This window comes from Bos indicus, chromosome 10 (genome assembly GCF_029378745.1).
Source record: "Bos indicus isolate NIAB-ARS_2022 breed Sahiwal x Tharparkar chromosome 10, NIAB-ARS_B.indTharparkar_mat_pri_1.0, whole genome shotgun sequence".
Lineage (NCBI taxonomy): Eukaryota > Metazoa > Chordata > Mammalia > Artiodactyla > Bovidae > Bos > Bos indicus.
Genome location: NC_091769.1, coordinates 52,859,997 through 52,875,114, shown reverse-complemented (window position 1 = coordinate 52,875,114; position 15,118 = coordinate 52,859,997). Strand labels below are relative to the sequence as shown.

The window sequence follows — 15,118 nt, the reverse complement described above, 5'->3', positions numbered from 1 at the left end:
GACACGACTGAAGTGACTTAGCAGCAGCAGCAGCAGGCCAGAATTACAAAAGTCTGTGTGTCTTTTTTCATCATTGGTTACATGATTGGTTTCTTCATCACAAAGAAATAATAATAATATTTCATTGTCAGAAAGATCTTTTAGGCTCACAAACCCTGTGTGTTCGTATCTTTTACCTCATTGGCCTTGTAAAGGCAGATTAAAAACAAAAACTAAAAAAAACTGAGTACCTATTTTATGGTGAGTATTCTAAACTAATTGATAATACATATCAACCAGAATGCAGGTCCACTGATTCTCAGTATCCATTAAACTTCCATGCCCTTTTTTGAGCTTTACCAGACATAGGATGGCCTTTGTTGAACTAATGCAGTCTATCTTAACTATCCAGCCATCCCCTTTGTGACCAATAGCATGAATTTTTTAAATGACTGAGCTTTAAAGAGCTCAGTTCATGAAATACAGCCTGGCATTTGTATAAAATTCAAACAGATATAGATGATTTAACCATGTTAGTATTCTACTTTAATCAAGTTTGTCTCAAGTGGGGCAGCCTAATCTATAATTTTTTTAAAAAGGTTTGAGTATGTGTATGTTTTTCCAGTTTAATAAATTAACATTTTGAAGTAGACCATAGCATAAATACTTCATGTCACTATCAAAAAATAGTGAATATAGGTGATTTCTTACCTGAGTAACTCTGTGCACACATCTCATTCCTCAATACTAAGCTACTAAAGAACCACAAAAATTGCGTTTTGTAAAGCAAATGTGTGCTAACAGTTCTGAGTATTTAAACATAAAACTTGCGTTAATGATCCACACAGATTAAATGTCCTGTCACAGGCTGATCACCCAAGGATGTTGGGCAAAATGGAACAAAATGATTGAAAGTAAAATATTATAGGGCTTTCCTGGTGGTCTAGTGGTTAAGAATCCACCTGCTAAAGCAACGGACACAGTTTTGATCCCTGGTCTAGGGAGATCCCACATGCTGTAAGCCCATGTGCCACAACTACAGAACCCGGGCTCCATAGCAAGAGAAACTATGTGTTGAGAAGCCTGTGTACCACAATGAAGAGTAGCTCCTGCTCACCATAACTAGAGAAAGCCTGCACCTGGCAACAGAGACCCAGTACAGTCAAAAATAAACAGATAAATCTTTTTTTTTTTTTTTTTAAAGGTCTTGCAGTCCCTTCTTAAAAAAAAAAAATATATATATATATATTAAATATTAAGGGAAACTCTTAGTCTTGCGGTCCCTTCTTTAAATATATATATATATTTATATTTATATAGTAAACATTAAAGGAAACTTTTAAAAATAATTTGTTATTTTTAAAAATAGATTATGATTAACCTCTTATCTATATAAAAATTCAAAATCCTACATTAGTTTTGGAAAGCATCACCAACTCGATGGACATGAGTTTGAGCAAGCTCCAGGAGTTGGTAATGGACAGGGAGGGGAGGCCTGGCGTGCTGCTGTCCATCGGGTCACAAAGAGTCAGACACGACTGAGTAACTGAACTGAGCCGATATACTGAAATCAATGGTAAAGTGTTATTTTATTTAAAAGATTTTGTCTTTGGCCCTGCTGGCTCTTTGATGTGGCAAGAGGACTTTCTCTAGTTGCAGTACTCACTCAGGCTTCTCTTGCTATGGAGCACAGGCTCTAAAGCACACGGGCTTAGTAGTTGTGGTGCACTGACTTTTCTACTTGTGGCAGTCAGGCCTTGTTGCCCCGCAGCATGTGGGGTCTAAGTTCCCTGACCAGGGATCGAACCTTCATCCCCAGCCTGAAAAGGCGGATTCTTAACCACTGGACCACCAAGAAAGTTCCTGGTTCTTTTTATATGAATTCTTCATGTAGTCAGTTACTGGATTTTTCTGATTGCTAAATTCTACTTGCTAAATGTAAAATTAGCCCACATGCTTCTGTTTCAATGAGTAATTTTAGACTGTCCATAATTTGTGTAGTTAAATTATGATTATATTTGTATGTCTAGCAGGTTACCTTTAATGGACAGAATAATTTGTAATTTGCTTCCAAGTAAAAGAAATTGTTAGTTGATGAAGTATATATAGCATATATTTTTCTTATAATTTTAATATTTAAAAAGTTTTGTATAATTGCATTTATAATTTACATATTTACTAAATATGTAAATCATATTTAGTAATATCCATATGATTAGAAAATATAATCAAGTTATTAGGAATCTTATGTATCCAACTTTTCAACTTAACAAAATATAAATGATTAATAGGAATACAAATACTAGATTGTTCAGCTAAAGTGAACTATAATAGTTCTGATTTACCTTAAGTTTTTAGTTTCCTAAATGTGGCAAATTAACCTAAAACAACAAGCTGTGGTGGAACATAGTTGCTGCGATTCGTGGGGTCGCAAAGAGTTGGACAGGACTGAGCAGAACTGAACTGAGACAAATTAAGTAAACATTCAACTTTTCTAACTTTAGATTTCTAATATAATTCAGTTTGTTACTGAAGCTTTGGTTAAGAACAATACTATGTATTTAATTGAATGGTCTTCATTATTTTATATAAATAATTTATTTTCAAATGCAGTTATGAAATAGTAAAGATTTTTGATCAGTTGTTTTGTCTTTTTCTTTTTAAAGCTATTTTAAGACACTGCATTCTCCCCAGTACATAAATTAGTCTTTTTTTTTTCTTGTGTTTTTTTCTTTTTATTCTTTCTGTTCTGAACTTGTATCCTTTCTTTTTGTATCCTTTTTTAATAATATTGCTGCTTTTCTAAAGTTGAAGAGTAAACGTTTAATAAAATTTTCATGATAATATTTTCCAACCTAAATATGTTTTTATATAAATTATGTTGGGAAAATTTTTAGCAAAAAAACCTAAATGTATTTTCGGTCTTTTGAAATTGGTGCATTTGTGTGTTACTAGAGGCATAAATCAGTATAACCCTTTAGAAAGTAATTTTGGCCTTAATGAATTAAGGATCATAAATATGTTCGTACCTTTTAACTTAGAAATGCTATTTATCCTTAGACATGTTCCCCAAAAGGAAAACACAGCATTTTTTATCATTCATAATATAGTGATACTCAATTACTATTCATAATAGCCAAATGAAAGCAACCAAAGTGTCCAGCAGTGAGGTAATGGTGGTTAAGCAAATTATGATGTAGAGAATCAGGTGAATATTAATGTAAATCATTAATAGCATTATCATAAAGACTGTAAAATATGATAGAAGGGCAGAATTTAAATTATGTATATTTTAAGTACATTTTCTCAAGATTCATGTGCATGTGGACAAAGTGTGAAGAACATGTAAACATAAAAGTAGTTACATGTTAAAGTATAGTTTATTCCCTCAACTCTCTCCATTATTTTAATAATGAAAAAAATTTTAATGCATTGGGCTTATCAGTAGCCAATACCATGCTGAAGACTGAACAAAAATTTTCACATAAATTTGTACACACTTAGCAATAGTATATCTTTGCCCTTTCCTTCAGAACATTATCAAGATCACTGAGTTAACCAAGGTGTGTGGGTGCTTTGGGGTTTTGTTTCAACAGGTACCAGTCAGTGGCCCAGACCTGGAGGTCAAGCTCCTTCATCCCCAAGCTATGAAAACTCACTCCACTCCCTGGTAAGAGCCTCTGAGAAACATACAAGATCTATTTCGTCTAATAGTATGGAGTTGTTTTTTGTTTTTTGTTTTTTTTCCCCAGAAAATCTTGAGTAACAATGAAAAAACAGTAGGATAGCATTACACATGAATTCTTTGCTAACAAATGGCCTGATTTAGCTGAACAATATGAGACACATCGGGTGTGCCTTTTGCCATCTGTTCTTTGGGACATTGGTTTTAGGACAGCTGGTTTTAAAATAGTGTTATAGGATTCTTGCTTCTTTGACAGATCTAGGGTTTAATTTTACTGTAATTTTATGTTTATATGTAAAGGAAGTTTAAAGGGAAAAAAACCCAGAGACCAAGTAAGAGAAAATTAGTTGAGCAATGCAAAATGATTGTATTTTACTCTTTCTCATATGATACTGCATATAGTTGATTACATTTCTATTAAAAGTTTTAAATGCAACATCAGTTACTTTTGTCATGAAGAGTATTGTTTTCCACATTCTCTTTTTATTAAAAAATGTGTAAATTGTATTGATAGAACCATAGACAAACAAGGCAGTAGAATAAAGGAGCCTGTCTAGGTATTGAGCATGAAGAATTTGTGGTAGGATGTTAACTACTGTTGCCTTTCTATGCTTACCACAGAATTACGAAGCATTATAAAAACAAACTAAGGATGACTTGATGGAATGCTAAGTCATGCTATTCAGTAATTCCAGGTTGCAAATAGAAAAGTTCTTTTTCTGTGACTAACAGAACATTTTAAATTAAAGGAAAGTTTTCTTCTCACATTTAAGCAAATATAAGCAATGTGTGCTATTTAGATGCTAACCTTATAACTTTGCTGTTAAATCCCAGCCTTCTCATACCTTAATACAAAGTAGATCTTGCAGGTCTCCGCGTTAACTTTACTAACATGTTATGCTGACATGCACATCAGCTATTTCCTCATCTCTTTTGGAGTTAATCTTAACCTGTGCTTTGCCTCCTGTTCTGTCTTGACTTTGCCAGAAAAATCGAGTTGAGCAGCAACTTCACGAGCATTTGCAAGATGCAATGTCCTTCTTAAAGGATGTCTGTGAGGTACTATTTCTTTTAGATGGTGCCTTTTTTGTGTTTCAGTTAATTATACTTCCTATTATCCATTTAAAATCTTCAAGCCTGTGCAGACTCCAGAGTCTTTTAAAATCAAACAATGACTATTTTCGTTTTTGTAACAATATGTAAGAATAGGCCTTTGTTCTCATATATTGTTGAGTATGATTCTTTTTAAAAGAGCTCTACTGGCATGTGCTTTTGGTTTTTTAAATTCTAATATGTTTGTGTATGGGGCATGTATATATCCACAGACAGATATCATTTCATCAGTTTTGGGAAAAGAGCACATTTGGATATGGTCACCATTTCAGATAGGTATTAAATATTCACTTAAAACAAAATTACAACTTAAATCTGATGGATTTGAGGACCCTTCCCCAAGTTGCCCTCGTTTTGATGTTAAAATACAGGTTATCTTTTTTATCAATGATAATTGAATGCCAGATACTGTAGAGTAGCCTTCAGCTTTTGTAGATGCTAAAAGAAATAACCTCATGCTAGACTGATAAATAGATTTTAAGAAGCAGTGATTTGCTTCTGAAGCTTTGGTAATTTAGCATAGTTTACAAATATCCTTTCTTTGATTGTTTATTTATAATACAGGTAGTTTCTTTTGAAGCTACTTGATGTTGCATATTCACTTGCTGTCTTCTGTATATCCCAAAGTAGAAATCATAGCAATTTAATGCATGCAACAGATAAAAGCAGTAACCTCCATGTCTTCTTTCAATCCCTACAGCAATCTCGGATGGAGGATCGTTTGGACAGACTGGATGATGCTATCCATGTGCTGAGGAACCATGCCGTGGGACCTTCTACCAGTTTGCCTGCTGGTCACAGTGATATACACAGTTTATTGGGACCATCGCATAATGCAACAATCGGAAGCCTCAATTCAAACTACGGTGGATCAAGCCTTGTTACAAGCAGTCGATCTGCTTCAATGGTAAAATAGTGCTCATGCTTTTTGAAATAACCCCTGAAGCATGTTTTCCTAAATGTCTTTTGTGAAATCTTTTAGGGAGAGGGTCCTTCTTTTTATAAACAAGGTAGATTGGTTTTTAAGAATTTCTTTACTGTTTTGGACAGGGTCATTGGCTGAGCATATTTGACCTTAAAATCCTGCTATGATCATGTGCAAAAAACAGAAACTTTATACAGAGATCATATTAGCTTAAACTTGAATTTTTTTTTTTCGGATGTATAATAAATTGATGGAACATTGAAACAATGTGTAGAAAGTCTTCATAGCAAAAGCAAGAAAGCAAGACTGATTTTCACAGGTTCTGGTATTGAAAAACTGTTTAAGAAATTTGGAACCAGCCTTCAATAGAATGGAACACAATAGTATTTGTACAAGTCCAAATTTAAGTTTTTTTCCCAGAGAAAAAAATGTGAGGTAGTTTTGAGAATGGCTGTAATTTAAGTGACAATGAAAGGAAACGATTTTAGATTAACGCCTGAAGAGAATAAAATCATTCAATCCATCTTTTTAAAAGCATAGTAATTCTTTAAAGTAGGGAAAAGTAGCATTCTGCAGCCGTGCAAATCGAAAATTCTGTGTTGAATGTCTTAACTTATTTTTTATATAAATTATGTTTTAAAGTAATGAAGCTTTTTTTGAACCTGCTATTTAATTGAAACCATGTGTTTGCATGTTTATATCATGGTTCTTAAGATTCATTGCATGCTGTGAAATATTCTCCTATGAAACAGATTTCTGACTGTAAACCATGTGATCAAGGCTAACACTCAGCTATCATCGAAATAATTAGGCGCCCCAAATGCTGAAGTCTTGTGTTCTGTAAAATAGGATTGGTTCCAGATTTTTACATTCACATGTCAGGGAGCCATTTATATTCATTTTGGAGCTGCTGAAGTAAACATCAAACAAGGCTGCCTGGTTTCCTAAGAACAATGTTTTCAGCGACATGGGTGACGTTAGATGCCTGCATATCTTAACAACTGTAGATGCCTGCATATCTTAACAACTGTGTTTTTGTTTTTTAATATCAGAAGATCTTAAAATTTCAGTTCAGTTCAGTCGCTCAGTTGTGTCTGACTCTTTGCAACCCCATGAATCGCAGCACGCCAGGCCTCCCTGTCCATCACCAACTCCTGGAGTTCACTCAGACTCACGTCCATCGAGTCAGTGATGCCATCCAGTCATCTCATGCTCTGTCATCCCCTTCTCCTCCTGCCCCTAATCCCTCCCATCATCAGAGTCTTTTCCAATGAGTCAACTCTTAGCATGAGGTGGCCAAAGTACTGGAGTTTCAGCTTTAGCATCATTCCTTCCAAAGAAATCCCAGGGCTGATCTCCTTCAGAATGGACTAGTTGGATCTCCTTGCAGTCCAAGGGACTCTCAGGCTTTTTTAAAATTAACTTTTGTTGCTGTTGATAAACTAATAAATGCAAAAACATTTATAAATTACTGAATTCATATAAATTTAAGGCAGTATTTTTATCACTACTAGTGATAGTAGCAAAATAATTTTAATATTATAATAAGATAGCATTTGTTGCAAATATAAATTATTACTTTGCTGAAATACCATCTATCCTTATTCAGAAGAAGGACTTGTAAAGCCTCACCTCTTAATCATTTTTAATTCTTCATTGTTAATAGCTCACTGCTCCTACTTCACTTTATCTGCTACAACATTTGATATATCTCTGCTGCTGCTGCTAAGTCGCTTCAGTCGTGTCCGACTCTGTGCGACCCCATAGACGGCAGCCCACCAGGCTCCCCCGTCCCTGGGATTCTCCAGGCAAGAACACTGGAGTGGGTTGCCATTTCCTTCTCCAATGCATGAAAGTGAAAAGTGAAAGTGAAGTCGCTCAGTCGTCTCCCTCTCTTAGCGACACCATGGACTGCAGCCTACCAGCTATATCTCTGGATCCTCTTAAATAAATGTAGAGTTTGTATGAAATGGAACTTCTGTCTTTGGGAGGTTGTTTTTATCAACTTTGGATACAAGTTGGAAAAGAAATTTTTCAAAATCCATTCTTCCAAAGCCATATAAAAACCTAGTATTTAAAAGGACTTGTAGAGGGGAAATTTGTTTCATTAGATATTGCCCTGAAACTTGTAATTAAGAAAGTAGCTTCCATTATATCCACTAGGAATATGCTGCTTGTTTCAGAGTTGCCAGAGATATTCTTTAAAAAGGAAAAAAACTGAAGGTAATATAGAAAAAATAGAGTTCTGAAACATGAGGTGAATCTGACATAGTCTGAGAAGCAGCACCAGTGCTGCAGCAACTTAGTTGCTTATTTTATCTATCAAGGTCTTCTTTCAGTTTTTATAACCTTCTTAGAGAACACAGAGCTGGGGAAAATCTGCCAGGATCTGCTATATCCAACCCATCCAGATGTAATCACTAATGAGATGGAGATGCAGATGTTTCTGCCAGGCTTACCCTCAAATATTATTAACTGACAAGATCTGACAGTGTCAAGTGAGTCAGTATTAAATTCCCATCCTTCTGAAATGAACTTTTTAGCTGTGAATACTCATTTCTCAGTTTCAGCAAAAGACCAAAGGATGGAATGAAATTAAAATCACAGTCAGCCATTGACTGTCCCAGCTAAGTGTTAGGCATATTGTTGAGGAAAATTTATCCTGGTGGCTGTTATTCATGTCTGAGGGCTTCCATCAGTACTACCAGGAGCCTTGCTTACATGCCTGACAGCTTTTTTCATGTTCTGAGAGAGTGTGTAATTTGGAGAACATATTGTTGTAACTATTGCCAGCCATCTCCAAGAGTTAATCTCCTGCCTGTATGTGTCTCACCTTCATGTATTCTAACTGTTAATGACTAAGAAATGACACAATTTTACATTCTGGAAACACTTCTTTTTTTGTCTTGCTTAACTTTCTGGTAGTTTATGTTTTTTTCCTCTGTATTAACATAAATTGTTATTTGGGGGGCTTCCCTGGTGACTCAGACGATTAAGAATCTGCCTGTAGTGCAAGAGACCTGGATTCGATCCCTGGGTCAGGAAGATCCCCTGGAGAAGGGAATGGCTTCCCACTGCAGTGTCTTGCCTGGAGAGTTCCATGGACAGAGGAGCCTGGTGGTCTACAGTCCATGGGGTCGCAAAGATACTTTTCCTCTGTGTTAACCTAAGTTAATATTTCTTAGACCCCTACAAATGGAGGTTTACATGGCCACAGTTACAAAGTAACCACAGAAATAGCAGTTTATCAGCAATTCTGTATCACCATTTAGAATCTGTAAAGTCAACTTCCCTCAATATTTAATTTTCATCATTCCATTTATTTTTCTGTAGAGAGTAGAACTAGTCTGCTAAACCTTTCTAGGAACTCCATAGAACGTGCAAATAAAATCTTTGATGTAATGGATTTTTGTTCTCCTGGGCATTTATTAGAGGTCACCATTTTAATTCCAGGTTTTGAATATGATGTTACTTTCTCTCCTAGCGTTATAGACAAGAAGAGCCAGAAACTTTTTCTGTAAAAGGTCAGATAGTAAATATTTTCAGCTTTGCAGGGTATATGCTCTGTATCACAATTACTTAACTCTGATTCAGTAACATGAAAGCACCCATAGGTGTTACAAAAACAAATGGGTGTGTCTGTGCTTTGATAAAGCTTTATTTATAGAAAGGACCTCCTTTATTAGCTTAAAAAAATAAAATAAAAAACAGGACCAGATTTGGACCACAGACATACTTTGCCAGTCCCTAGTTTAGAACATAAATTAGCTTCCCAGTGTAGGAAGTGAGAATTAGCAAGGTTTTTTTTTATTTTTCTTTTTCTTGGCACCTATCGCTCTTTTCATATTTCATTTCAATCAGTAGTTTGGGAGTTTTGTGAAGTAGTTGAAATATTTAAGGTGAGCCAGAATTAACTGAGAGTAGAAGACGACGACTTGATGGCAGGATAAAAGTAATACAGAAAGTTCTGCTCTCAACCTTCCAAGTGCTTCCAAGATTACTAGTGATATGAATTCTACATGGGCAGGTTAACCAAATAGTCTCCTTGATCACAGAAGTAGCTTTGTTCCTGAGAACTTTTCCTGACATTATCAGTTACAAGAAAAGCACTAAGATCATCTGCAGCTTATAGTAATGATTTGTAGATAAATTTGTCTTTCATAGATGAAATAATTACTATTTTTATTACTATTTTTTTATTTCACACAAAGATAATAAGACTACTACCTGCCAAAAATATTAATAGGGCTCAATATCAGAAGACCTAACTTTGTTGTTTATTTATTTATGGCTGTGCTGGGTCTTCGTTGCTCTGCGGGCTTTTTCTTTAGTTGCAGCAAGTCTATGCGGGCTTTTTTCATTAGTTGCGGAAAGTGGGGGCTACTCGCAGTGCGGGGGCTTCCCACTGTGTGTCTTCTCTTGTGGAGTACGGGCTCTAGGGTGTGTGGGCTTTAGTAGTTGCAGCTCTCAGGCTCCAAAGCACAGTACTTGTGGTGCACAGCCTTAGTTGCTCCACAGCATGTGGGACCTTCCTGGATCAGGAATTGAACCTGTGTCCTGCATTGGCAGGCGGATTCTTTACCACTGAGCCACCAGAGAAGCCCCCTGATTGTTGTTTCTTTTAACTGAACAAACTTGACTAGCACAAAAGGTTAGGATTAAAAGAGATTCCAACCACAGAAATAACATATTTTAGGTATCAATATACACAATAATTAAATATCCTGAAGATTATTATATCAGAAAAAAAAGCTAGTAATTGGATAATTCCTACTTCTTCTCATATAATTAGTGTAGCCTGTCTGCCCTAGTTTCAACATTTCCTCTTACTTTTGAATAGGGTTAACGTTTTCATTTACTCAATTTCTTATTCCCTTTCAGTATTTTTGACAGATTCTCCATATCCTCTTAATCCAAATATAAAATTAAGGCTTTATCAGACACTGTTATTAGCATGTGATGTATCATTTAAAACACAAAATCAGGATTTTTAGAACTACTGAAATGTGAGCACTGTACAGACTATAGTTTTGCTCTCATTTACTTAGTCTAAGAATGAGCTCTTGGAATAAACTGCTGACTGGAAAAAAGTTAATAAGTGGAAAACTGAAAAGGAATGAGACTCATTGATTTCATTTAGGCATTGCAAAGAGATTTCAGCAATATAAAGTTATCGTACATCACATCTGTTTATGGCTGTAATATCTAAAATACCAAGGCCCAATGAGATAGCTCTGTAGCTCTTTTATCTTTAACACAAAGTACCCAGTTATTGTTCAGACCATGATTTCAACTTCAAACTAAGTTGGATTAAAAGCTTTATATTAATGGAAGCTTGATGCAAATCTTTAAAAGTTCCTTATTTATGATACCAGATGAAATTACATCCATGAGATCTTTTGATTTTGTTATAGGTCGTAAGGAAATTTAACTCTGGCATGTCTTTTTTTTTGTATTGCTTGAGTTTTTGTTGCTTAAGCTATAGTTAGAAATGTGTGTCTTGTATGAAAGCAAACAATGTTCAGTTGTAGAACTTAGAGCTACCTTACATAATGATTTTAAAATATAAATCATATCTGATTTCTAAATCCTAAAGCAATTAAACTATATTTTTCCTAGTTTTAAAAAATTTAAGATTGTTATTAAAGACTAACAAATAGAGTAATATTTTATTCAAGATTTTAAGCACTTTTTGTCACATATCAGAGTAAATTTGGAATCATTTTAGCCATATGTTTGAACAGTATTTAATTTTATTAGTAAAGATTTATATACAGTAGAAATTGTGTGTGTAGGTTTCAGCTAAACTAAAGCAGTTTGGTTTTTAACTGTACTTTACTTTTTCTAACCAATTTTTTCCTAAATGGGCATCTTAATTTTTTTTATTTTCATTAAGAACACATTATAGTGCTTTTAAAGCATTTTGATGCCATTTTTTTTAAACTCAAAATTGTTTAAATGTCAACTTTTAAGCTTGAAAATCAGACAGCTTATGTATTTACGGAAATATTATTCAAAAGGAACCATAACAAATAGAATTCTTCCAAGTTTTAGCATAAAACCCTCTTCAGGTAAAACAAAATACATCCAGTACATAAAGATCCTTTAACCAGTCTGTAGATTAATAGTAAATAGTTAAATCACTAGTATTCAGTGAATGGTACAAAGTGAGCGAATTATTAGAATAGAATTCAGAATCAGAGAGGAGTTCATGCTGAGTATTTTTCAGTCTGTCCCTTAATTCACAAGACCTCTTATTCATCAACTAATTAGATTTAACATCTTTCCATTGTGGGTGTTGAAGCCATTGGCCAAATTAAATGAAAACAAGTCCCTTGTCGGATGCTCCCACAAAAATAAGGCCATACATAGATTGTAAAGGTTCAGAATGCAAGATGACGTCATTTAATGGAATGGGCCTTTTATTCTGAAGTGGAGCTCTTCATAATAATCGAGATTTAGAGCATAGCAGGCCTAGAAGTTTTCCTTCCCCTGCTAGTCCCCCAAGAGAAGCAGCCTGTCAGCTGTATGCTAACGAGATGAACAATTAAACAAGGTCCTATCTGGCCGGCCCCACAGACTCTGAGCTCAGACAAAGAACTGTTTATACACCTGTTGCGTGTGTGGACAGAGCCATTTGAATGCGTAGCTGCAGATTAAAGGGAGGACATGGCAGCCAGGGTGAGCATTGGTTAAAGAAAACTGTAAGAACTGTGAAAGTAAAATTCTCCAGAAAATATATGAGGCCCATTTGCAAGGAGAATCAAGTTACAAACAAAAAGTTCCTGCTAACTTCATTAATATGAAAAACTCCAGACTTAAAAGTTTTTGCTAGTCTGAGACCATTTTTTAAAGGTTCAATTTTTTCAAGGTTGGTGTGAGAGAATATTTAGTTTGTAGTATTCCATAGAGACAAAGATATTTACCGGCATTTTATATCACAAAACAAATTGAGTAACCTTTCTGATTTTCCTTCAGGGAAAAGCAAAATCTCTAAGGTTTATTGTTTAGGTAATGATCCTTTGTCTGCCAATCCTTTCATCAGAAAGGAGGTGATAGAACATTTTTATTAGTTGAGATTCAGAAAATCAAAGAATTATTTATACTAATGAAGTAAAAAAAAAAAAAGAATTTCACAGATATATCATCACTTACCACTCAGTGAAATTCAGTTTGTTCAATGGTATTGTCTTCTGAAGCTCTAAAATAGGTTTCACAGATAAAATACATAGTAAATATACTTATGTTTAAATTTTAAAAGCCTATTTTTAAAAATACTTGGTATGATAACTCAAAATACTATAGAAGAGCAAAATTAACACATACTACCAAAGAACATAGGAAGTTTTAAGTCCACATTGTAAATACAAACATAGAATCTTTTAGCTTTTGCTTTATCCTGCAATGACTTCCTCAGCCAGTCAAAAATTATTCTATCTTTAGAATACATTATTCTACATTATCTTTAAATACATTATCTTTAAAATAGGCTGAGGCTCCTAAGTTCCCAAAGAATTTGTAGCTACGTGTTATATCTATATCGTCTATTTTTATAAAAAGGAATTTTGAACCAACTTTCCCCTCAAATCATGAGTAGTTATAGCTAGCTTGAAAGCAACCTATGTGTTAAGAATAAACATGACTAGGATTCCCTAGAGATAGGGTATCATAAACTTTTAAAAATGATTTCCTCTCTTGAAAGTAATTTTCACAGTCTACTTCACTTGTTATTAGGTTTAGTTCTTCAGGTTTTTCTCAAGATGTTTTTATTGGGGGTGTGTTGAAGTTCAGTGTAGAAGTAAAGGTTAAGGGATAAGGAAAGATTTCCTAAGCAGTAAGGGTGCAGAAGACTACTTTGATTTCTGTGGTCCCTTCCCAGCTTTAAGATTTTATGATTCTAATGAGTGATGAATTTGTGTGGTTTAGAAAAAGGATGTAGTCAATGCTTGATCATCCAGGGGAGTAGTGACACACCTAATCTTCAAATAATTTTAAAAGTAGCTGTGGAATACATTAAATGGTTTTTGTTGTTGTTTTGTTGTTTAACCACATTAAAGGTAAGAATAAAGGCAGAGGACAGACATTTCTTCAAAAGTAAGGTGAAAGACCTGGTTTGTTCTGATCAGATTCAGTACCAGTAGCCTGCATTGCCTGAAACTTTTGTGTCTTTTGTTTGGCTCACAGGAAACCAAAGGATAAACTTGCATAGGGGTATTTATATTAGGGTAAAATCCATACAAAGTCATGAAAGAGAAAAGCTATATTAATTACTCAAGAGGGATTCAAAGCATGGTGTTTTACTGGGATTGAAGGATTTGTTGAAAAACAGTGGTTCTCATGTATAACTCCAGGCAATAAATCTATTTAATCAAAAGCTTAATCTTCTAGTTGACTCGTCTGCTATTGTTCTAATAAAAAGCTTCAGTTGTAACAGTTTTTCTAAAAATACTGCATTAGCTAAAATTACATGCCATAGCTTATCAGTTTAAGTTAACTGCGACTTGTCTAAATCTGATTAAAACTGAGAATAAAAATATATGGCAATTCTGGTTCCTGGAAATGTAGAACTTCTAAGCTATTTTAATTTTGTATTGCTTTTGCTGCTCTTTTAATTTTTTTTTAAGAAGAAATACAAATTCATGGATACTTGAACATATTTCAGTAGTATGTAGAATAGGTTTTCAGATTGACTGATACAGAATAGAGCTTATAATATACTGTGCTCTCACAAAGAGTTGGGCATGACTGAGTGACTAAGCACAGCACCGCACATAGCATATAGAGTGCTTTATCTCTGTTAGCTCATTTGCTTCTCACAGCAACCCTCTGTGGAATATAAACTTTGAAAGTTAAAATTTTTTTAAATATTTTTTAAAAAATATTTTTGCTCAGAAACAGTACTACTACTATCAAGTCTTTTACAGTTCAAAACCCAGAAAAGTGACATCCAAAAACAGTTGCTAATTTAGATAAGTGATACTGTTTTCTCTATTAAACTCAGTGAAAGAATTTGAACAGTTACTGCCCCATGAACATTTTTGTTTGTTTGTTTACTTTAGGTTGGAACTCATCGAGAAGACTCTGTCAGTCTCAATGGCAATCATTCAGTCCTGTCTAGTACGGTCACTGCTTCAAGCACAGACTTGAACCATAAAACACAGGAGAATTATAGAGGTAACTGTATTGTTGGTTTTCAGCAGTAGTGCAGACAGAGGTATCATTTGGAGCTCTGTCACCTTTTTCACAGTCAAATTGACATCTGTTCATCAAAAGTCACCTTAGAATTCCAAACAATGTTACTACTGCATTAATGTCCAGGGTAGACATTTAGGGTTCAGTACTTTGATCGGTTTAGCTGATCCAATTATAGATGTTTATTGATGGATGGAACCCTGTACAAACTGTTGTTCAGTGTT

The 15,118-nt window shown here is 34.5% G+C and overlaps 1 protein-coding gene across 11 annotated transcripts in view; it reads left to right on the top strand.

The window, feature by feature from the left end:
• TCF12 (transcription factor 12) overlaps positions 1 to 15,118 on the top strand; it is a 393,181-nt gene that overhangs the window by 359,255 nt on the left and 18,808 nt on the right. For 7 of the 11 annotated variants that reach the window (XM_070796676.1, XM_019968768.2, XM_070796675.1 and 4 more), the window contains 4 exons: positions 3,576 to 3,649; positions 4,652 to 4,723; positions 5,478 to 5,684; positions 14,762 to 14,876. In XM_070796676.1, the coding sequence (XP_070652777.1) occupies positions 3,576 to 3,649; positions 4,652 to 4,723; positions 5,478 to 5,684; positions 14,762 to 14,876 (468 nt within the window). The remainder of the gene's footprint in view (positions 1 to 3,575; positions 3,650 to 4,651; positions 4,724 to 5,477; positions 5,685 to 14,761; positions 14,877 to 15,118) is intronic. The other 4 variants (XM_070796678.1, XM_019968769.2, XM_070796681.1 and 1 more) reach the window with 1 other exon arrangement.